General features: G+C 41.4%; 1 protein-coding gene across 1 annotated transcript in view; it reads right to left on the reverse strand.

The window, feature by feature from the left end:
* The window catches only part of PLEKHG7 (pleckstrin homology and RhoGEF domain containing G7), a 45,346-nt gene extending 32,339 nt beyond the window's left edge, over nt 1-13,007 (reverse strand). Inside the window, exons 1-3 of the mRNA XM_084880339.1 lie at nt 12,876-13,007; nt 5,303-5,430; nt 1,731-1,771 (exon numbers count right to left, since the gene is read on the reverse strand). Coding sequence (XP_084736465.1) covers nt 1,731-1,771; nt 5,303-5,430; nt 12,876-12,997 — 291 coding nt within the window. The 5' untranslated portion in view covers nt 12,998-13,007. The remainder of the gene's footprint in view (nt 1-1,730; nt 1,772-5,302; nt 5,431-12,875) is intronic.
* Between the last annotated feature and the right edge of the window lie 9,968 nt (nt 13,008-22,975).

The raw sequence follows: 22,975 nt of genomic DNA on the forward strand, positions 1-22,975 counted from the left end.
ACGCCCTCCCTTGTGGGAGCACATTCTACCTCCCTGGCAGTCCTTAGAGCGTTCTTTCCATGGAGGAAGGTGGGCACCTTCCTTATTGGCTTCAGGAGAGCTTGTGGGAGATTCTCCTTCTCCTGAGACCGCAGACCTGACTGGTAACTGGCCCTGCCTCCATTTAAATGAGAAGAAGGCCAGGAAAGCTTATAACATAGGTCCTGCGTCAGACCTGCCAGGAAAATAGTCAAACCAGGTCCCTAAAGAGGGGCAAAATGGGCATGAACAGGAGAAACCGCTTTAGTGACAATGGTCACTAGCTCATAATGTTTAAACTGTCCCTATGGCTGGATGTTTCTGTTCCTCCCAAGTCACCTCTTAAAACCCTAATCCCCCAATGTGATGGTATTTGGAGAAAGGACCTTTGGGAAGTAACTCGGTTTGGATGAGGTCATGCGGGTTTATCAGGACACTAACCCCATTCATGAAATTATTGAGGAGGCACTGGAGCTCTATCTCCATGATGTGAGGACACAGTGAGAAGACAACAAAGTATAAGCTACCAAGAAAGTTTCTCTGACCATGCTGGCCCATTGATCTTGGGCTTCCCAGTCTCTGCAACTGTGATAAGTACTCATGGTTGCTTAAGCCATCCAGCCTGTGGCATTTTGTTATAGCAGCCAGAGATGACTGAGACATTCATAAAAATGTTTGGTTTCTGGAAAAATAATGTGGTACTTGCTTATGCGAACAAGTAGTTTTCCAAACAAATAAAACTACCAGTATTATGGCCAATATTGATTGAGTGTTTAAGACCTGCCCAGCTCTGGGATAAGCCCACATGCACTATTTGATTTACTCATCACATGATCACTATCCAGCTTTCACAGGGAAGCACCTGAAGCTGAAGGGGATTGATTCATTTGGACAAAGTCACAGAATAGTAAGTGGAGCAGCTGGGATTGGAACCTCAGACAGCTTTTAATTTAGCTATGATACTTAAAGACGGTATTGCAACTGGTACTGCTGTTAGAACAGAATCAGTCCTTCCCCTCCATACAAAAGCAGGAGTGAGGAGTGAGGCTGTAGTCAGCAATGCCCCTTCCCTCTACCCCGAGCATGCCTGGAGGAAAGGCTGCACTCTGGCCAGCCCTCGTTGTAGGCTGCAAAGAGTCAGGGACCACTGATACATCATACAAGATTTATGACTCTTTCATAATTGATGGTACCAAGAATGAATTAAAAAACACATACACCAGGACTAATCCAACCGGCTTTCCCAGAAGCAGAAGTGTTTCTGTGGAATATGTTTCTGTAATAGCTCATTCATTTTTCAATGTTCCCGATAAGCACAGCACTGACTGCAAACGGGGGGGCTGTACCCTGTGCAAGTTGACTTTATCCAGTGAGTTTCTCCGAAGCCACATCGAGTTATACATTTAGAGTTGTAAAGCATCACAGTATTAGGATGGCTTTGGGTTTTTTTGGTTGTTTTTTTTTTTTTTTTTTTTTTTTTTTTTTTTTTTTTTTTTTTTTTGCAGAGCTCATTAACCACTGGCAATTAGCACTGTTTTGCTGTGCAAAATGGCCTTTTTCGGCTTGTTCTCTACTATAGATGTGATGATATAATTTAAACTTCATATGTCGTGTGCCATCTGCCGTCATGCAAAGTTAGAGGGGCTCTTCAGCCCTTTCTTACTTTCTTAGCTACAGGAGGTTTAATTAAAATGACAACGCACAGCACTCACCGCTCCTCTCCTGGAGAAAGGCCATCGTGGCTTTTTGGATTCTGGGGGGTGAAATGAAAGAACACATATTAGAACTTGGAGTAACTTGTGACAGAGCATTGCAGTGCTTGACAAAACCTGCTTTCCAAAGAGCCAGAAGGAATCCATCCTGCTCTAACTTTCCTTCTCTTGAGAAAGCACAGAATGAATGCAGACAGTGAAGGAAGCCATGCTGCAACCTAAAAGTTGGTGTTCCATTGCTGCCTGAGAGTGATATTGTCCTATTTCTTTACTGGAGTATTTTTCAGCCTCCTCTTCTTGATAGCTCAGGGGGAAAATCTATGAAATGTAATAAAGATGTTGAATAATATATTTAAGATGGAGAGTCATAGAACTTTGGGGCTGAAAGGACTTTTTTTTTTACACTGTTCTACCAGAAACTCTCCCAGACCAAACTTGAATCTTGCAACCTTACAATCCCAGGTGTGGTTAAACACAGACTCCAAAATAGGGGAACACCAGCACATCATCAGTCTCTATGTTGGGGTTTATTGTTGCTATTAGCCACCATCCAAGTAGTCCTGAGGAGTTGCTTTGAGCTGGGAAGGCCATCATTGTTCAATAGTGAACTATTTTTGTGATCAGGATTTAAAGTGATGAGATTTGGTCTCCTGATTTTCATGTCATTTGCATCAATTTGTAATGTTACCAAGAAAAAGCTGGAAATCATCTCTTAGGATTAGGTGAGGTGTTCTGATGACTCAGTACAAAAAAATAGATGTCTTATACATCTGTCTCTCTCTGTGTTCCATTCGTCAGGGGGCTCCACATAGTACTTCAATCAGATGGAGGCAATTACCGAATGGCATTTACTGCAAGGGGTGTGCTCAAGGGGCTTTTCCTATTGGAACCCTGGAAGCCACTTGTCCAATGAATTATCTTGCTCACTCTGAGCACCTTATTAATCTTTTAGAAGGAGAGCTTGGGTGGAATCTCCTTTAGGGACAAATAGGCTTTACCACTCTTATCCCTCAAATGCCTGGTGGAAAATTAGGTCCCATTTGAAATGCAATTGGGGTATCTGTTTTCCACAAATGTCTCTCTGTTTTTCTAGCTTTGGGGGTAAATTTAGGGCCTTGGAAAAGCATCTCAAATATTCAGAAGATGTAAATGGGTCTCTGCTGCCTCCTCAATCTTTTATTATCTGTAGTAAACGTTAAGTTTTGATGACTCAGTTTTTTCACCAGTGACTCACATGCACTTGGAAGCTCGAGCAGCACTGCATTGCATTAGAACATGATTTGGGGACACAAGAACTCTATTCTGCACTCCTTGGGAAGAGGGTGTGGAGGCAGAAGGTGGAGAAGGTTGCATAACTTTTACAATGTGGTCTTTGCTGCGATGCACACAACAAAGGAACAACTAGTTCATTTAGGAACATCACGTGCCAGTTATGTCCTATTTCTTAGCAGGGGTTTTTCAAACTTTAGGTGGCATCAGAATCATCTGGAGGGTTTGTTAAAAAATAAATGATGCCCGGCAAGCATGGCTCAGTGTTTGATCATCGACCTGTGAACCAGGAGGTCATGGTTCAATTCCTGGTCAGGGCACATACCCAGGTTGCAGACTCAACCCTTAGTAGGGGGAGTGCAGGAGGCAGCTGACCAACGATTCTCTCTCATCATTAATGTTTCTCTCCCTCTCATTTTCTCTCTGAAATAAATTTTAAAAATATAAAATAAACAAACAAACCCACAAATAACTATTTGTCTTTGGGAAGTAAGTAAATGGTGCAATATACAGACCCTGTAACATAGAACCCACACCTGAAACCTATGTCGACCAATGTCATCCTAATAAATTTAATTACCGTATTTTCCGGCGTATAAGACTACCCCCTAATTTTACAGTTAAAACATAGTTTAGGCCTATATTCGCTGTATAAGACTACCCCCCACTTCCGAGGCAACACCAGTTCTTTTTTTAATAGACCGCCTCTCTGACTCTGGCCAATTCTGAGCAGGCTTTTTTTCGTTTCAAAAGTCATCTTATATGCCAGAAAATACAGTAAAAACTAAAACAACAGATACCTGGGCTGGCTCTGCCCCCAGAATTTCTGATTCAGAAGGTCTGGAGCAGGCCCTGACCCACATGTCTGACAATTTCCCAGGTAATATTGAAGCTGCTGGTCTGAGACCAGCCTTCCGGAAACACTGCTTTCATTGCTCACCAGCTTAGGGCATGTGCAAAGTCTCACGGAACAAGTACTAACCCCGGTTAAGGTAATGCTGTGTTTAGCTCTAGTTTCTAGGGGCCTGTCCTTGAGTAGATCACTTAATCCCGCTCTGTTTGTTCATTCGGGTGGTTGCATCAGGAGACAGTAGATGTTTGTTTGGATGGCTGTGTCTTATAAGATGGTAGATGTGAAAGGGAGCTATAAAGAGTAAAGAACTATACAAATGTCAGGCATGATTTATTTACTGGTGGCTTCTGGGTTCCATCTAATAGGGGACTGATGCAGGCTAGTGGGGAGCATGCAGGACTCGCAGCCAGGAGCCCGGACTCCATTCCTCTGACACAAACCAGCTGGCACCGCAGCTGGGTCAAGCCAGGGCTCCTTTCTGGGTCTTACTCGGCACATCTGTGAATGAGGAATGAGCTGTTCCCGGGGTGCAGGATGTCCTGGGCTCCTGGGGGTGCCTTGGAGGTGAGGCTTTGGGACCCACCCGGTTTTCAAATATTGCAACTCCGCCTGGATCTGCTTTATAGGCTTTATTTCCAAGTGAGGGTTCTTATGTAAAAAAGGGCTCTGGTTAAGAACAAAACCAGTTTAACAGCCACCAAGGTGGGTAAATCCCTAAGTCTCCTTTCAGCTTTCAAAGGCCTTCTCAGGATCATGAGGAGCTGTTCTTTTCTTTCCCAACTGAGTTCAAAATGCAGATTTACCCTTAAGCTGCCTCTCTCTAATCTCCTCTAGTGGTAATCCGCTGTTAACAGGACCCCTGTCTCCACAGGGTGCTACCCTGGTTGGAAGGGTGGGGGTGTGGTATTTGTTGTGTGCCTAGCATCACAGCGATGATATGGAAACTGCCCACCAGCCCAGAGAGAGCATTCAGCTAAGGTGGTGACCGTCCCTGGACTTGGGCAAATTTCTTTCTTTCTTTTTTTAAATATATATTTCTTTATTGATTTCAGAGAGGAAGGAAGAGGGAGAGAAAGATAGAAACATCAATGATGGGAGAGAATCATTGACCAGCTGCCTTCCACAACCCAGGCATGAACCCTTGGTCGGAATCGAACCTGGGACCTTTCAGTCCGCAGGCCAATGCTCTATCCACGGAACCAAACTGGCTAGGGCTGGGCAAATTTTTTGACAAGAGGACCTCATACATCTCTGTAAGTGGAGTGGCCAATAGCAGGGTGTATTCAGCTGGTTCCGGTAATTCATGGCTGATGCCTAAGTCAGTGAGAGATCTGTTGAACTTGTCAGTGCACATGTGGTACTGGTCATTAAGTATTTTGAAAATCCCCCTTGTTCGTTACAATATCCTCCCATAGCAGGCTTGTGGTGTAAGTATGCTGAATGACGAGACCTGGATTCAGCAGCAGAAGTGGGTGGCACAGGTAATCGGCAGCTCCATCTGACACCAGAAGGTCCCCGGGGAACACCTCAAGGCCAGGCAAGTTGAGCACCACAGAGCTCCGTCTGCGTTCCGGGAACCTGCGTGCAAGAGACAGAAGGAGAGAGCTTACAGCCGTGTGCAGGCCATCATCCCCCGGACCACTCGAGGCATTCAGGAGCGACTGCTCCACGCCTGAGGAATGCCTGCTTTCTTAAGGAAAGATTTGGAGGCTACCCCAGGCTCCAGGCACAGGACGGCTATGATGACACATACTCTCCACACCTTTTTGAGTTTATTGACCATTTATGATTCTGATTAGTCCAAAGCAGAATGACTCTCTCAAAGTTGTCAGCACAGCCCTGGCTGGTGTGGTTTACTTGGTTGGAGTGACATCCTGTGCATCAGCAGGGGGAAGTTTGATTGCCAGTCAGGGTTCATACATAGGTTGTGGTTTGATCCTGTGTTGGGACACATGCAGAAGGCAACTGATTGATGTTTCTCTCTCTCTCTCTCTCTCTCTCTCTCTCTCTCACTCTCTCTTTCTCTCTCTCACTCTCTCTCTATCTCTATCATCTCTCCCTGTCTCTAAAATTAGTAAAATATATCCTCGGGTGATGATTTAAAAAAAAGTGCCAGCACAAACATACCCATCACATTCTGAATTAGAAGAACACTAGGAGAAAGCCCTCGCACACAATATCTGCAAATTATTCACAGGGCCTCAGAGGGAGCAGGATGCCATCAGCACCCTAGAGATCAGTCTGTTATTTCAGCGCTTTTATTTTTCCAAGAGAAATGAGAACTATGATTGGTAAAGCTTCGTACAAGAGAGGCCTATGCACCTGCTCTTTGTCTCTCCCCCATTTCATGAAACCTCCTGTCTGCTGGACATTCACAAAATAAATGGTTGCCATATCAGACAGTGAGGGGCAGCTCCAAAGCCATATGCCCAGTGATCTCTAAGGAGCAAAAGGGGTAAGGGGTCTGCTCCTCTGGGAACCTGCCTGATAGCATTGGATTGTAGGGGCTCTCAGCTTCATCATCAAAGTTGTTCAGATAATCCTTTGCTCTATTTTGAGGGATGAGAGACGTAATTCTTTCTATGAATTGACCATGTAATAGTTAAATTTTCTTTTTTATTTATTTTTATTTTATTTTATTTTTTAAAATATATTTTCTTGATTTTTTACAGAGAGGAAGGGAGAGAGATAGAGAGTTAGAAATATCAATGAGAGAGAGAGTCATTCATCAGCTGCCTCTTGCACACCCCCTACTGGGGATATGCCCCCAACCAAGGTACATGCCCTTGACTGGATTCGAACCAGGGACCTTTCAGTCCCCAAGCTGATGCTCTATCCATTGAGCCAAACGGGTTTCGGCTAAATTCTCTTTTTTAAATCGACAAATAGCTTAATATAGATTACTTTATATACAGAGGAAATTTGTCTCAATTCATCAGCAAAAGCATAGGTATGGATTTGCCTTGGAAGTTGAGAATCTGATATATTTTGGATATTGTGATTTGGTTCATTACCCATCCCCATGCTTGCTACCCCACTAGTCTCCCCAGCCCAGTCCCTCCTCTGCTGCTTCCACTTTCCCACCTGCCTGCTGCTTGAGTTCTCCAAGCCTTGTAGCCAAGCTCCATGCTTCTGACCTTCCACATGAGTGCTGGCCTTTCTTCCTGTGCTTCCATCTTTTGCCTTGTCATTGTATATTCTTGGATCTCATGCCTCCTTTCTCATCAATATGTCTGATGTTGGAGTACTGGTTATGCCCTGTCAGGCCTAGTATGCTGTTGAGCAAAATCTGGTGTATATTAGAATACCTTGTGGAATCTTTCCTAATAATAGAGAAACATGTAAATTGACTGTATCTCTGCTATGCCCACAGCCAATCAGAGTGAGTATGCAAATTACCACAATAAAGATGGCAGTTAATTTGCATACATACCTGGGTCCTGGGAACCTCCTCAGCACTCAGGTCACTCCTAGCTGGCCCTCCCATGGAGGTTTTAGGCTTGGGGGATGGGGGTACCTGCTTCCCAAGCCTACAGCCTGGGGCAGAGGCTGTAGGCTTGGGAAGGGGTGGAGCCTGCCATCAGAGGGCAGGGGGAAAAATCAATGGAAACATATCCTCAGGTGAGGATAAAAAGAAAAATAAAGAAAGAAATGTCATATCTTATGAAAGGCATATCTTGAAAATGCCTAAAGAAAGTTGTCATTTTTTCATGGTGAAGGGACTGGAGTCCATGTTGATGAAAATACCTTAATGGCAGTGGCTGCAGTAGCAGAGTGATGGGGCTGGTGCCTTCCCCTGATAAGCCCGGTCACCTCCCTTTGCAGGAGGCCAGACTGCTCCAACAGGGAACGGGCCTAAGCCATCAGTAGGATAACCTCTGAGGGCTCCCAGTATGTGAAAGGGGGCAGGCTGGGCTAAGGGACCCCTCTCCAGTGCTTGAATTCCATGCAGCAGGCCCCTAGTTTATTATAAAACCCATCAATAGTCCCATCCTTAGGATTCTGACCCAGGAGGTCTGAAGGTGGGCCTCTGAATCTGGGCCTCTGAATCTGAAGTTTTCCCAGATCCTTAGATACCAGAGTTAGAGAACAACTGTTTTTGAAGTTACAAGTAACTTAATGTACTTTTTTCCTACCTTTAGATTATAAGAGTTATTTTAAAATTTCAGTCTTTTGCTAAAAGCATTTCCAGAGATAATTTTATAATTTTACTTATAAATAAGTTGTTTAGGAATTTCTATTAATGAATAGCCTATGTCTCAAAAACTCCTAAAAAGTATTTGAATTAGGGCTACCTCAGACTATTCAGATTGATGCTGTAGGCATAAAAAGTTAATTTTTAGCCATAAAAGGCTGCTTTCTCTAAGAAATCTCCTTTGATACTCAAAGAAGTAATTTTTCAAATTTGTACATTGCTCTATATTTTCACTAGATCAGGGCTCTGCATCTTCCATCTGTATTTTTTATTTTTTTATTTTTATTGATTTCAGAAAGGAAGAGAGAGGGCAAGAGATAGAAACATGAACGATGAGAGGGAATCATTAATCAGCTGCCTCCTGCGTGCCCCATACTGGGGATTGAGCCCTCAACCTAGACATGTGCCCTGATCAGGAATTGAACTGTGACATTCTGGTTCATAGGTTGATGGATCAACCACTGGGTCATGTCGGCTGGGCATTCATCTGTATTAATACAGTTGCCTCTTAACTTACTTCTTCACCTTTAGCTTTATCTTCTTGATTCCATCCTAATGCCAGCCACTAACATGAGTTATCCAAAATGCAAATCTGACTTAGTCCCTCCTGGCCTCAGACACTTCAGTAGCTCTTCATTCTAAACCAGATAAATGCCTTCTTAAAACCTATACACAAGCCTTCTATAATATAGTCCCTGATATTCATTACTTTGCAATTTATTCTCTGGAAACAGGGAATGGATTGTAATCTCCACACAAAATGTTTCACACTTCAGTGCCTTAGCTGGGAAGGCATTCCCCTCTCCAAATCTTCCTAACCCCTATTTTTTCCATAAGATTTAGAGCCATCGACTAAGTAACTTAAAAGGGAAATACTTAAATAAAATTGGCTTGGCTTAATTTAATTGGCTGTATTCCCTGGGGTTTTAAAATCTCTTTCAACTGCCCTTTCTTTGCTTGTCTCTCTCCTCTATTTTATTAACTGGAAAACTTTAGGTTAATTTTGCAGACACTGTTAGCTGCCAAACCAATGTGTGTGCTCTTCATTTTTCTTACTAACAAAACCCTGCTTTGCTTGGGGTGGCATGTACTGAGATAATATAGTAATTTGCTCTAACTCCCTTGCAGCTAGAAGAGGCTATGTTACCCAAATCTGACCAATGAGATTTATTTATTTATTTATTTGTTTGTTTGTTTATTTATTTATTTATTTATTTATTTATTTATTTATCTATCCTCTCCCAAGGATATTTTCCCATTGATTTTAAAGAGAGTGGAAGAGAGAAGGAAAGACATAGAGAAACATTGATGTGAGAGAAACACATTGATTGCTTGCTTCCTGCATGTGTCCTGACCAGGGCCCAGGCTGGGGAGGATCCTGCAACTGAGGTACATGCCCTTGACTGGAGTCAAACCCAGGACCCTTCTGTCTGCAGGCCAATGCTCTATCCACTGAGCCAAACTGACTAGGGCTGGTCAATGAGATTTAAATAGAAATTGCAGGGTACAGATACTGGGAAACTTTTTCAAAGTGGTCAGAGCTCTCTACTTCTTTTTACCTTCTACCCTTTGCCCTTCTTCTTATTGTTTTTAATATTGTTTGATATTTGAAAGTATGCCAGCAATCTTGCAAAGATAAGAGCAGAAAGGAAAACAGAAAGAACCTGAAAGGTTGCTGACATTTGCCCTGGCCTGTGCTTTGGTTATATTACAAGAGAAATGCCTTTCATTTGCAGACAAAGGCTATCCTAACTGATACAAAGCTCCTTATCCTGGACTTCCTTCTCCAAGAATAGGGTCACCTTTTGACATTCTGCACTCCTGAGGCTTTTTCACTACCTATTTATGATGATGTTTCATGAGACCATTAGAGTTCCAACTCAACTTTTTACAACTCTCTCCTTTTTGTTATTTGCCAACCCAATGTCCATGGTGGTTATGAAGATGAAGAGGGCTGAATTTTTTGGGAGTAGGAAAATTTACAGTAATTTAAGTGAGAAATATTATTCTAGTTTCATCATCCTGGGTAAAGCACATTGGAACTGATACATAGCAATATATAAATATAACCAGGGATTTTCACAGAGCTAGTCATAGGTATTATAAAACATAAAATGCTGGGAACCCATGAGAAAAATCCCCTGAAAAGAACTATTAGAAGCTTTCCTGAATACTTCATACTTTCCTTGATAAAGACCCTAGAAAATACAATGAAATTTAGTATTTATGGGGATTCAGGGGATTGGAAAAATTATAGTAATCTGAAGGAGAAATGTAATCTAGGTGAACTCTTTTGATATTTAACTCTAGAAGTTACAGAATCTGATAATGAGTTTAGTAGCTTTCTATGACTCTATAAGTGGTCTCTATATTTCCTGGAGACTGCAGGGAGAACATAACTACCAGCAGAGTGGAAGGATTAGTCTTCCCCTGCTGGCTCTAGGCTCTTTTATGTGTTTCTCTTTCATATTTCTATAGTTCTCTGGAGTGATGGTGAAGAATGAGAAGTCAGCCCTAGCTGGTTTGGCTCAGTGGATAAAGCATCAGCCTGCTGACTGAAGGGTCCTGAGTTTGATTCCAATCAAGGGCACAAGACTGGGTTGCAGGCTCCATCCCCAGTGTGGGGTGTGCAGGAGGTAGCCAATCAATGATTCTCTCTCAACAATGATGTTTCTGTCTCTTTCCCTTTCTCTTCTTATCTAAAATCAATGGAAATATATAAAAAAATAAATAAAAGATTGAAGAGTCAGTTGCCTAGATTTTAATCTTAGCTGAGTGACCTGATTGAGCAAGTTAATAACCTCTCTGGCTCTGACTTTTTCATTTGTGAAATGTAGATAATAATCATACCTACTTATTGTGTGAGGATGGATAAAGTTAATTATTATAAAGCACTTCTATCAGTGTTAATAAATGCTATATTGAACATTAAATATATTATGATATAATGTTCTATTTACGTGTCTACTCCACTAGACTCCCAGTTCCTTCAGTGCAACAAAAATGTCTTGTTATCATTCATATTAGGTGCTCATTTAATATTCAATCCATTTTTTTAAATAATAAATACCAGTGAATGAAATAGTCCTCTATAGTCATCCTCCCTCATAGAAAGTATCTTACTTTATAAGGTAGTTTTGCAGAATCATTTCTTATCTCCTCTTTTATGCTAAGCTCCTCGCTTCTGAACTAAATCTCTATGTTTACTAAGAGCTCAATAAACATTTGTTGTGTAAATTGAACCTTAACAAACCTGCACACACCCATCGGCATCACTGTCATTTCCTGACGCAAATGTATACTAACTGCTCACTATTCTTTAAACTTACCCTGTACTTCAGGCCTCCATGCCTTGGCGCAGGTAGTTCCCATCTGCCTGCCTATCTCTGCTTTGACTGCCTGGCAAACTCATACTCATCTCTGAATTCCAGCTTAGACTCTCTTCCTCCAGGAATTTTTCTGATCTGCTCAGAGAGAGCCAACTCCCTTTCCCTCATTCCCCTCCCCCAACTTCATGTTTCTATGATTTTATTGCAGGCTCATGCTGGGTCTTAAATATGATAGAATCCAAGCACTAACATAGAGTTTGAAAGAGAACAGGTATCTAAATAATCTTGTGGAATAAATAGGTATATTGACCTAAAGAATGATATATACACACAGTCCTCAAATGAATTTGCCTCTTCATTTTGGAATATGAAGGATTATGCATATAGAATAGAAAAATGCAATTTGAGTTTCCTCTCCCCCATTAAAGGTAGTTAAACTACCCCTATCCATTTCTCCTGTCTAGCGTACCTTTTGACATGAGGCATCCACCTAGGAGCACATAGATTAGGTTTTGGAGTTCAATTTGCACATAAGGAGCAGGGCTAAGACAACTGGCTCACGCAGGGCTGGGCTGAGGCCTCGGCTTTGTTGTGCTAATTATGGGAAGGTGGACATGACCCATGTCCACAAAGTCTCTGTGGACATGACATTTTCATGTTTAACAAAAGAGGGCGTGGGTTTATAAAAATATCAGAATTACAGTTGCAACCATATGAAGATCTAGGTAACCAGTAAGAGAACATCTACATGGGAAGATAAACAGACATAGACTGATGCAGAAAACCGGCCCCTGCCTCCCCCAGGCCTGGCAGTGGACTAGATTTTTGGGACTCTGAAAAAGGACCGCATGTCTGTGTCAGCTGGGGTTGCTCAGATTGCTGGATTAATGCTGTTAATGCAAATAGTTGCAATGAATTCAGAATGATTTTGAATTTGGGTTTCACGGAGAGAGAGGGGTTGGTGATTCCAAACTGGCATCCTATTTTTGTGATTCCAAATATTAAAACTGCTTCTTATAAAAAATGGCACGCAGGCAGAATCATCATGTCTAGTTCTAGACGGAATATCCACTGGAAGCAATCATTGCAATAAGTTCAGAATTTTTATCTACCTCTCCCAAGCCAAATGGTGTGTGCATGGGGTAGGGCAGGAAAAGAATTTTTTGATACCTAATTTCCCCTGAGAGATATCAAGCTAGGAAATGAACTAATAATAAATGTAAAATGTTTGGGGTGTGGCTGGCACCCCCATTGTGCCTGTGGAAGTGCAGTATAACCTCACACTGTCCCTAATTTGGGGAAGCACAACTAAATAAACATTCTTGAGAAATACTTTCTTTGGGGGGAGGGCTATCCTGGTTCTTCGCTTCAGTAGAAAACTCTTGATACAGGAGGCTGTATAACTGGCTGCCTGACCCAGACTTCATAGCCCTTCGGCTTGCCTGCCACCCCCCAAGCCCCGCACTCAGAAACCCCAATGGGGCCACATTTTCACTGACCCTGAGGTGTGCTGTCCCAGGCTGGTCAGATCCGAAGGGACTAGTCCCATGGTTGCTGGAGTAATCTTGTCTCCTTCCTGGCACGTCTCATCCTGTCCTCTGCTGAAGATCTGATGCTCCATGATGTGGGCTGGGATGGCAGCAATTTAGAGAATCTGGAGAATTCTCTCCCACTGCTGAGCAGGCTGCACACCCATGAGTCAACACTCAACAATGAGCCTGGGCTTGTGTGTCAGTGCCAGAAAAGTTTCTTGCTGGTGGAAATGTGTCCCCAGTGGACCTCACATGCATACACTTTGAATAGATTGGTGTTGTTGAATAATATTCTAATTTAAAATCAACTAGTACTTACTGGAAACCACTTTTGCTAGACAGACACACTGATTGGTGCTTTACATGCATTATAATGTTCATAAGCACCATATCAAGTGGAAATTACTTGTCCTTATTGTAGAGGGGAGGAAACAAGGCTTAAAGAGGTAATTTAAAAAAATCTACCTAAGGTCACATTGTTAATGAAAGAGCCAGAATTCAAAATTCAAATACACAAATCTGACTCCTAAAAGACATAAAAAGAGAAAAAGATACTATAAACCATTTTAAAGCACGAAGTGTTTTCAAAAATTGATATAATACTGATTACTACTTTAGGTAAAAAAGGGTATAGTATATTGGATAGGGATCCCCCAAAAGATAACTTTACATCCTGTCCAATGAAATTTGTGAATGTGATCTTTATACAAAGGGTTTTTGTAGATGGAATTAAATGAAAGATCTTGAGATGAGATTATTCTGGATCATTTGAGCGGGCTCTAAATCCAATGCCATGTGTGCCCTTAGCTTGTTGCTTTCCTGGAACTCAGTTTCCTCATGTGAAAAACAGCTGTGAGTGAGACACTTTTCATTCCTCACAACCTATGAATCAGGGACTTAAAAGCATTGCTCTCATTTAAAAAAAAATGTTACATTGATTGTTTACAAAGAGGAAGGGAAAGGGATAGAGAGTTAAAAACATTGATGAGAGAGAAACATTGATCAGCTGCCTACTGCACAACCCCCACTGGGGATGTGCCCACAACCAAGGTACATGCCTTTGACTGGAATTGAACCTAGGACCCTTCAGTCCACAGGCCTATGCTCTATCCACTAAGCCAAATCGGTGAGGGAATTGCTCTAATTTTTTAAAAAAAACATATTGTTATTAATTTGAGAGAGAAGAAAGAAGAGAAAGATAGAAACATGGATGAAAAAGAATCACTGATCAGTTGCCTCCTGCATGCCCTTCACTGAGGATCAAGCCCGAAACCTGGTTACGTGACCTGACTAACCGGGATTCAAACAGTGACCTCCTGGTTCAAAGGTTGATGCTCAACCACTGAGCCACATCAGCCTGGCAGCATTGTTCTAATTTTCCCATCAGTGTCCAGAGAGTGAAAATAATAGTTATGTGATGAGCTTTATCTTGGCAGAAATGTTCAGAAACAAATAACTAAAGCTTCTCTTTTAGAAACATGACCAATGCATTAATTGCATTAAAAAAAAAAAAAAAAAAGATTCCTTCTGTACAATGGGCTTTAATTCCCAGATACAAATTAAAAAAAAAAAAAAAAAAAAAAAAAAAGCTGGAGAATATATAGGGGTTAGCAACTGCCCTCTAGTGCTAAGTGTATATTAATGGAATAAAATCTTATTGATTTTTTAGTGCTACAATTTGGATATGGCTTTTTATTCTTTCCCCTGTTATGAATGTTGCCCAATGTTTTTATTCTTTTTTAACCTTTTTTTTTCTTTCTTTCTGTCAGGAAGGCTTGTCAGGTCTCATTCTTCAGATGCTATAATCCCTGTCAGATAGTAAAATTAATGGCAAGTATATCTTTTCAGAAGGTAGCATTCCAGCAATTGTATGGCTAGAAAAGATAGGCGTTCATTCATCATTTTAAGAATCATAGTGTTTTGCCATATGCAAAAAATACATATAGGCATAACTTGAAATGCTTGTTTTTAATGATGGATTGATTACACAGGAAGAACACATTAAGAATCAGAGACAATCTTTTTAAAAGGTCTCTTTTAAAATAATCAACAGAGAAATGACAACTAGATTGCCAATTTTGAAACTAGGTCTCATGGTTAAATCTGGGATATATTTTTTCCATAAGAGACTAAGAAGATTGTTAGAAACTTTCCTTTGCATCCTTGACCATAATTTCCAGTTCAACTTTCTACCATTTTCTGGAAATCCAACAGGGAGATGAAATAGTACTTGTACAAATACCTACCAGCCACATCAGCCTATCTCTTGAATGTACCTACAAAAAGGTACATTCAAGAGATAAACACAAGACAGATTAGGAAGGTGGGGGAGGTTGGAAGGAGCTGAATGGAGACAAAAAAGCAGCTGGAAGAGAGAGTATGCAAAACAAAAATGAACATAAAACTTTCTACCAGGGTTGTTCTACCCTAACTAACCAGTTAACTTCCTTTCTTCTTCCTTAAACATTTATCAAATACCTACTGTGTGCCAGGGACTATTCTAGGCCCTGGGGTTACAACAATAAATGAAACAGACTTGACCTTGACTTCATGGAGCTTGCATCTAGAGAAGCTGATGCCAGTGGAAGAACAACACGTGGCTCCTGATGTGAAAGGAGCTGCCAGTCCACCTTCTACTCTCCAGCCATGTCCAGATCAGGAGAGTTCCCTGGCTCCTTCAGGCTGCCGTCTCCCCTCCTGACTAATAGACAGTCTTCCATTTATCTGATCACAAGGGGAAAAAGGTATAACTATGTGAGGTGATGATGTTAACTAAACTTATTGTGGTGACCATTTTTATATCCTGTATAATAAAACCTTAATATGGAAATCAACTGAACTGCAGAACAACTGGTGGGACAACCGGTTGCTATGATGCACACTGACCACCAGGCAGTAGACGCTCAATGCAGGAGCTTCCCCCAGCCCACAGGCACCAGGCCAGCCAAGGTGGGTTGCCAGTAGGGGCCCCCTTATCGCCCTGCCATTCACCCTGCAGATTGGTCCTGATCGCCGGCCAGGCCTAGGGACCTTACCTATGAATGAAATTCATGCATTGGGCCTCTAGTATGTGTATCAAATCATATATGTTATATATGTTATGTTAATATATATAACTACAATGTTAGATGTCAATGATATCTCAATAAAAGTGTGTGAGGGAAGAAGGTAATACAACAAAGTATGATTTTACAGAGTGCAGAAGTTAAATAAATGAAATGACAGTATACCATCTATTAGTCTCTAGTTAACAACACCTTTATAACAGGTTACATGAGAGCTGGAATAGAGTCTTCTCTCTCTGATATTTCCCAGATTTTACAGATAGTGCTGGACATGTAACAGGTTTTAAAGAAGTCTGCAGAAGGTAACATTGTATTGTATTGAAACTAAAATTCAGGCACAATGAATTAGTTTTCTGTGATCAATCTGTAGTCATATTTTAGAAAGTATAAATCAATGACTTCATAGAGGGAGTGCTTAACGAATAAATGAATAAATAAGTGAATGGTTTTAAAAAATAACAACACCTAATATGTAATAATGCTATTTAATAATATCAAAAGCCATATTAGATGGATATTATTTGTATCTCCACTCCATGGATGAAGAATTTGAGATTTCAAGTTGTTAAAGAACTTGACCAAGGTCACATTGCCAGAGAGAAGTTAGGTCAGGATTCAAACCCAGAATTTGATTCCAGTAGCTCTTAATACCAGTTATTCTGCCCACTGAGGGTAATGGCTTTGGGGATGCATTACTTGTATTCAATGTTTTTGTCAGGTTTCTTCCTGGTGATAGACTTCCAAATACCTTGTCATTTGGTTTGCATGCTAATGTTGCCCCAGTTGCTAATTTGAATACATTTAGCATTTTTTTCTTGTTTCCTTTTGAACACTGGAAGGTTAGTCTTTATTCTCATGAACATAATTCGTAGGTTTCCTTTCTCAGCTTCAGGGCTGGCCAGAAAATTAGGTGTGACAGACAACTTTCTGAGAATATAGATTTAAAGGGGTGTCAACTCATGTGCTCTCAAAATGCAAATACATTTTGGAGAGACAAGTAACACTGTAAACAAAGAAGTCTGTGGCTGGCCTGTCTTCCTTTCTTCATCTGTCCCCTCCCTTAATAAATATTTGTAGAGATAGTTGGGTCCTAGAGTTTTAAGGATAAATAACTCTTCTCTGCTCTCAGGAAGGTCTTGATTCTAAAAGCACATTAATATTAAAGAAATGCAGTACAGTGACACTATGATGAGGCATTTATAAGGAAACCCCAAGAAAGAAATACAATGCTCTACCTGGAAAGGTAAGTGTAATATTTCTTAAAGTTCTTCACATTTTATAAGGATGAATTATAAATATTATTTTCCAGGAGGTATATTTTGGTGATAGGAGAAGGTTTACAATAAATATGAGTTCATTGAAATATTATGGAGGAAAAGAGGGAATGACAGTGAGGACAAAATTCACAATAAAAGCCTGGAATTAAAACAATTATACTGAACAGATTTCAGAACTGAGCATAGATCGGGCCCTTGTAATGTACATGAGTCTGCCCAATTGTCAGGCCACATGTTAAAACATTATAGCAAATAAATGAATAAATAAATGAATAGCTGTATTTTTGTAAAAAAAAAATTTATATCTAAAATCCAACAAGGCAAAATAATTCTTTTGATTAACTGACAGCCACAGAGGCAAGTATTTTTTAATAAACCAGGAGTCAGCAAACTTTTCTTATAAAGGACAAGATAGTAAACGTTTTAGTCTTTTGGGGACATGCAGTCTGTTTCATTATATGGCCAGAAAAATAGCCATAGATGGGTTAAAATAATGGGTGTGGCTGTATTTGATTAAAACTTTATTTGTAAAAGCAGGTGGTGGGCAGTATTTGGGCCATAGGCCACAGTTTGCTAGTCCTAGGTTTATACTACTTAATAAGCATGTCAAAGTCCTAAGTTAGCTAAATTTAGATGAGGGTTTTGAAGCGAGGCCCCTGGCTCTGGATGGCCAGCGGGACCTCACACGGAGCTCTTTCCTGACAATATGACTGAGCCTGGGAAGCTATCTGAAGGAAGCAGCCCTATGACCAATGGCAGCTGTGGAAAAGATTAGAGACGTGACGAAGAGGGGGAGGGAGGAAATGACTGACAGGGGATCTTTGTGCTATAAATGATCAGCTCTTTACCAAAGATTTGTGCTTAAGGTGAACTTTTTGATTACAAATATATTTGAGTGGTCTATGGATAATGAAAAAATTACTGCTTTATTAATATATAAATATTTAACATATTAATTTATAGATTATAGTTATTTAGCTTCTTACTTATTCATTCAACAAACCTTGCCTTCTATATGCCAAGTATTGTATTAACTCCTAGAGAAACAATATTTAGTAATTCAGGGTCATCACTAGATATCAAGATGTCCAAATTACCTGCCTTCTAATTTCCTGTTTTTATTTTCTGTGAATTTCCACTATTTCATCTTATATGGTTGTGGTGTATTGAACTTCACAGAACTTTTAAAGTCCTCAAGCTCTTTGACCAAGTTGTTCCTTTGAATTTACTAAGACTGTTTCTGTTATTGCCTCACAAAAATTCTGCATGTCAATAAATACAGTCTGCACATAATCTTTTGCAAGTGGCTTAATGGGTTCTATCACTTAGTCTTTAGGTCTGCTAACTCCATCTTATAATCAAAGCTGGATACAGACTTCACCTTCAGATATATACCTCCATCCATGATACCTTCTCTAATCAAGCATGTATTCAAAATCTCCACTCAGATGCTTCCTGGGTCTTCAAACTTAACATGTTCAGACCTGTAGTCAAGACCTTGTCCTCCCATCTACCCTTGTCCTCCTCCTTTGCTCCCATCAATGTTACTTAGATCGTAAAATGGAACCATTTGCCACCCAGTGGTACAAGCCAGAAGCTTGGAGGTCATTCTTCACAACTTCTTTCCCCTCACTCCTCATGGTCTACAATTCACAAAGTTTAGGTGATTGCGGTTCTTAAACAGCTCAGCATGACCTCTTTCTAACTCCACTGCCTCTTATTGAAGCCTAACCTACCAGCTTCTCCTACCCAAACCTTCTAATTGTTCTGCTGGAGCCCACTCTCATCTAAATCTTATGACTACTCTGTGTCCATCTGATCACATCAATCCATGCAACGGTTTCATACTGCTCTTTAGGGAAGGAACAAATCCCTAAACATTGTACTAGACTCTGTGTAATCAACTCTGATCAACACCTTCATCTTTCTCTCAGACTACTCTCTTTTTCTCTTTCTATGACACATCTAAATTAGGTGTCATTTTAGAGTTTTATTTTTGTTTGCACCTGTGGAAGATTTGCATGAATGGTCCTAATCTTCCCCAACTCTTGTTTCCATGCTATTTTTCATGTAACATTTCAATGCTCTCCCACTGTTGCTCACACATAATTTCCTTCCCCTGAGCTCAGCCATGGGATTTGTTTGGGCCAGAAAATTAGGCAAGATAAAGAGCCCAGGCTCCAAGAGGCCTTGCACGTTTCTGCATGTCCTCTTGAAAGTCTCCCTTCACCATAAGAAGATCAAACATGCCTGGGGTGGACCTTTGGTCCCATGAAAAGGATGAGGGACATATGGAGGGGAACTACCCATCTGAGTATGGCCTAGATCAGTGGTTGGCAAACTGTGGCTCGCGAGCCACATTGGCTCTTTGGCCCCTTGAGTGTGGCTCTCCAAAAAAATACCATGTGTGGGGGTGCAGGTACAGTGAGATTGAAACTTCAAGGCCCATGTGCAGAAGTCGGTTTTCGGCTCTCAAAAGAAATTTCAATTGTTGTACTGTTGATATTTGGTTCTGTTGACTAATGAGTTTGCCAGTCACTGGTCTAGATCAATTAACTCTCAGAAGACAGATAGATTTCTAAGAAACAATAACTGGTTGTTGTTTTAAGCCACTGAGATTTAGGATGGTTTGTTAGGTAGCAATAGCTAACTGGTACACTAACACAGTTATAGGCATTTTCTTGTGGCTTTGTAAATATCCCCTACATGTGTTCATATATTTATATCATCTGGGTTTGAAATAAACAAAGATTGCAGAAATTGACCTCATCTGTCCTATTTTGAACACAGACTCTTGCCTGGGCCAGGAACAATACAATGCTAATTCCTTGAAAATTCCTTCATGACTCTCCAAATGAAATGAGGGCTTTCCCCCCAATCCCACAAATTGGGTGGATGACATTAAGCATGGAGCTTTCCCTTGTAGCCTGGAAGGGATGGCAAATCCACCGCCACAACCTGAGAACCATGCTGGAAGTCAGAGCTGGTTTCCGTGGTGACGCAATTCACCTATGTTCTAGATAAAAGCACAGCTGTCACAGACATTTTAAAGGCTGTCCTAGATTTAAACAGCACATCTTGTTCTTTTATGTTTGTCCTCTGAATTTCTCTTTGAAAAACTGTTCAATGTTTCATGTCCTTCCCATTTCTCTACCTGACAAAACCTATTATTAAGTGAATGCTAATTAAGCCACAGGGCCAGTTCATTGACAATTCAAAATGAACACCATGACCACATGTGGCTGTCACACCCTACCCCCAAAGCCAAGTAAAATGCTGGGCTCTAAATGAGACTCTTAAAATTAAGATTCTTTATGTGTAAGTGTGAAGAGTGACATGGGAGCTATAAAACAAAGTGTCCTGATTAATAAGCCAGCGGGTTTGCTTTGTCAGAACAGAGAAGTATTATAGATGCAAAGTGAACAGTCAAAAGGTTTTCATAGCATGGGAGAAAATAAATAAATACATACACACCTGGACTGATATGATTCTTCTCCCTGAAATAGAAGTTAAAAATATACATTTTAGTTTTGCTTAAATCCACCCAAATTTCCAAAGCAGGCATCTTGAAAGAAGAGAAAATTAACTTTTCTAGCGAACATGTTTTAGATTTCTCCCTCTCTCTCTCTCTCTCTCTCTCTCTCTCTCTCTCTCTCTGTCTCTCTCTTTTTGGTGGGAGGGAGAGAAGATTCAAAATTTGAATAATCTGCTCTTTCTTTCCTTTTAAATTGGTCATTCAATGTCACCTGCGAATTATGTGTACCTGCAAGAGGGCCACCTTCACTACCCCCGACTCCGGACAGACATCTCTCCTGGCCTGACCCCGGAGGGCCCTTTCTTTAAGTGCCCTCGGGATACAGAAGATGAAAGTGAGCGAGACTTCCATCTCCTTCTTCCCCAGCCTGCTGCACTCTTTTCACTTGAGAGGCAGAGCGTACAAAAGAGTGCGTGTCCCCGCAGCAGTGATTGCTGTGCTGCCTCCCACCCAGGGCCCCCCGCCTTTGGGCAAATGTTGAAACGTCCAGGTCTGTGCTGCTCTGCACCTACTGGTGAGAGGCAGGGGGCTTAGAGCTGTTACCTGAGGCCTGGGGGGCCGTGCAGCCAGAGGCTTCCTCTCCCTGGAAGAGAAGTCGGGGGGAAGGGACCCCTCGTGGACAGGCCGAAGCACAGGAAGGGCAGCCTCATCGGTGGGCCTTGTTTGGGACTCCGAGGACTCAGCTGTGTTGAGGGCCCTTTTGGGGTCCGGAGGCAATCTTGAGCCGAGTCTCAAGGGTGGTAAGGAGTGGGAAGAATTTGGGGGGCTTCCAGGTGGACCCTGGGGAAGGTAACATGGGGAGCCTGCAGGCTCCTTCCAGCTGCCCCAAGCGGGCTCTTCCAAGGTCTCCTGCTGAGGCAGCGAGTGCCTGGTCCCACAGCCATTGCCCCTCAATCTCCTCAAGGTGGGCGAGGTGGAGATCCGGCCTGGGGCCTGCCTGTCGAAGTGGAGAAGGCTCCCCTGGCTCCCACAGTGCTTCCTGGACAGGCTGCCCGGGGGGTGCAGAGGAGAGGCCCCCAGGCTGTGGGGCTGTTCTGGCCGGGAAGGCTCTGTCTTCCCCATGCAGCTAAGAGGCCCTGTGGCTGGAAGCTGCCAGGGGACGCTGTCAGAGCTGCCGTTCTCTGGACCACACTGGGGCTGTTCAGTTTCCGCATCCCAGCGCCACTCTCCCTCTAGGATGTCTTTGTCCTTTTCCAGAAGGTAATTGCAGGCAGGTTGCTGCATCTTCAGTGAGGAAGAGCAGAGTGTGGAATCTATCGCAAATGAGGGACACTTGGGTGAGAAAAACGGTGTCTGACATTTCACATGAAAATTCTAATTCAACATGAGAGACAGGTATGGCCCAGTTTACATGATCTGCCTTTACGGTTAGAAGATAATTAATGTGAGTGAGTCCAGTCTTCTCATCTGCATAGCCTGCATGTAAAAATTGGTTTGCTATTTATTTGATATCCCTTCCAGGTTAAAACAAACAAACAAACAAAACTTTAGTGAGCTAAGAGACTTTTTGGAAGCCAGATAGCTCGGAAGCCAGATAACATCGGCATTGACCACATATTCTGAGCTCTTCAATAATAAAATTTTAGCAAGTCAATAATTCACCGTGAAACTCAGCAAGCCAGAACCCTTTAAGAATGAAAACATTTGGATAACCAAATTTTAAGGAGAATTAATAATTTCTTTTTTTAGTGTTAAAATTTTTTAATTGCACCAACATTTTTTTAGTAGAACTTTTTCTGTGGTGTATTATTTACCTCCTCAACCTTATACCTCACAGTACTATCTGAAATACAATGATGATAATCCACATTTAATGTAGTTCTATGAGGAATGCAATACTTGTCACAGGTTTTTTATAGCATGTGAGTACTTACTCCAAACAAAATGACCTCACACTGATATACTCCTTAATTTTTATTCATTGTTTCTCATTATATCTTGTGTACCTGACTATAGCATCTGCTCTCCCCTTTAATTTGTTTTTTTCTAATAGGTTCTAAGCACAGAAGTTAAAAAAAAAATACAAACATGTGTTGAGGGAATTAATAGGCTCTTAGATTTACTCTTATCAGCAAAGAGGAAGAGCCAACTGTTTTTTTTATTGTCATGACATTGACCCTGCAGACTTTGAGTTCTCTTATACTTAGCCCTAATTCTCATCTGGGTTAAGGCAAATGAAACCAACAGGAA

The sequence above is a fragment of the Pipistrellus hanaki genome (assembly GCF_964339955.1).
Source record: "Pipistrellus hanaki genome assembly, chromosome: 3".
Lineage (NCBI taxonomy): Eukaryota > Metazoa > Chordata > Mammalia > Chiroptera > Vespertilionidae > Pipistrellus > Pipistrellus hanaki.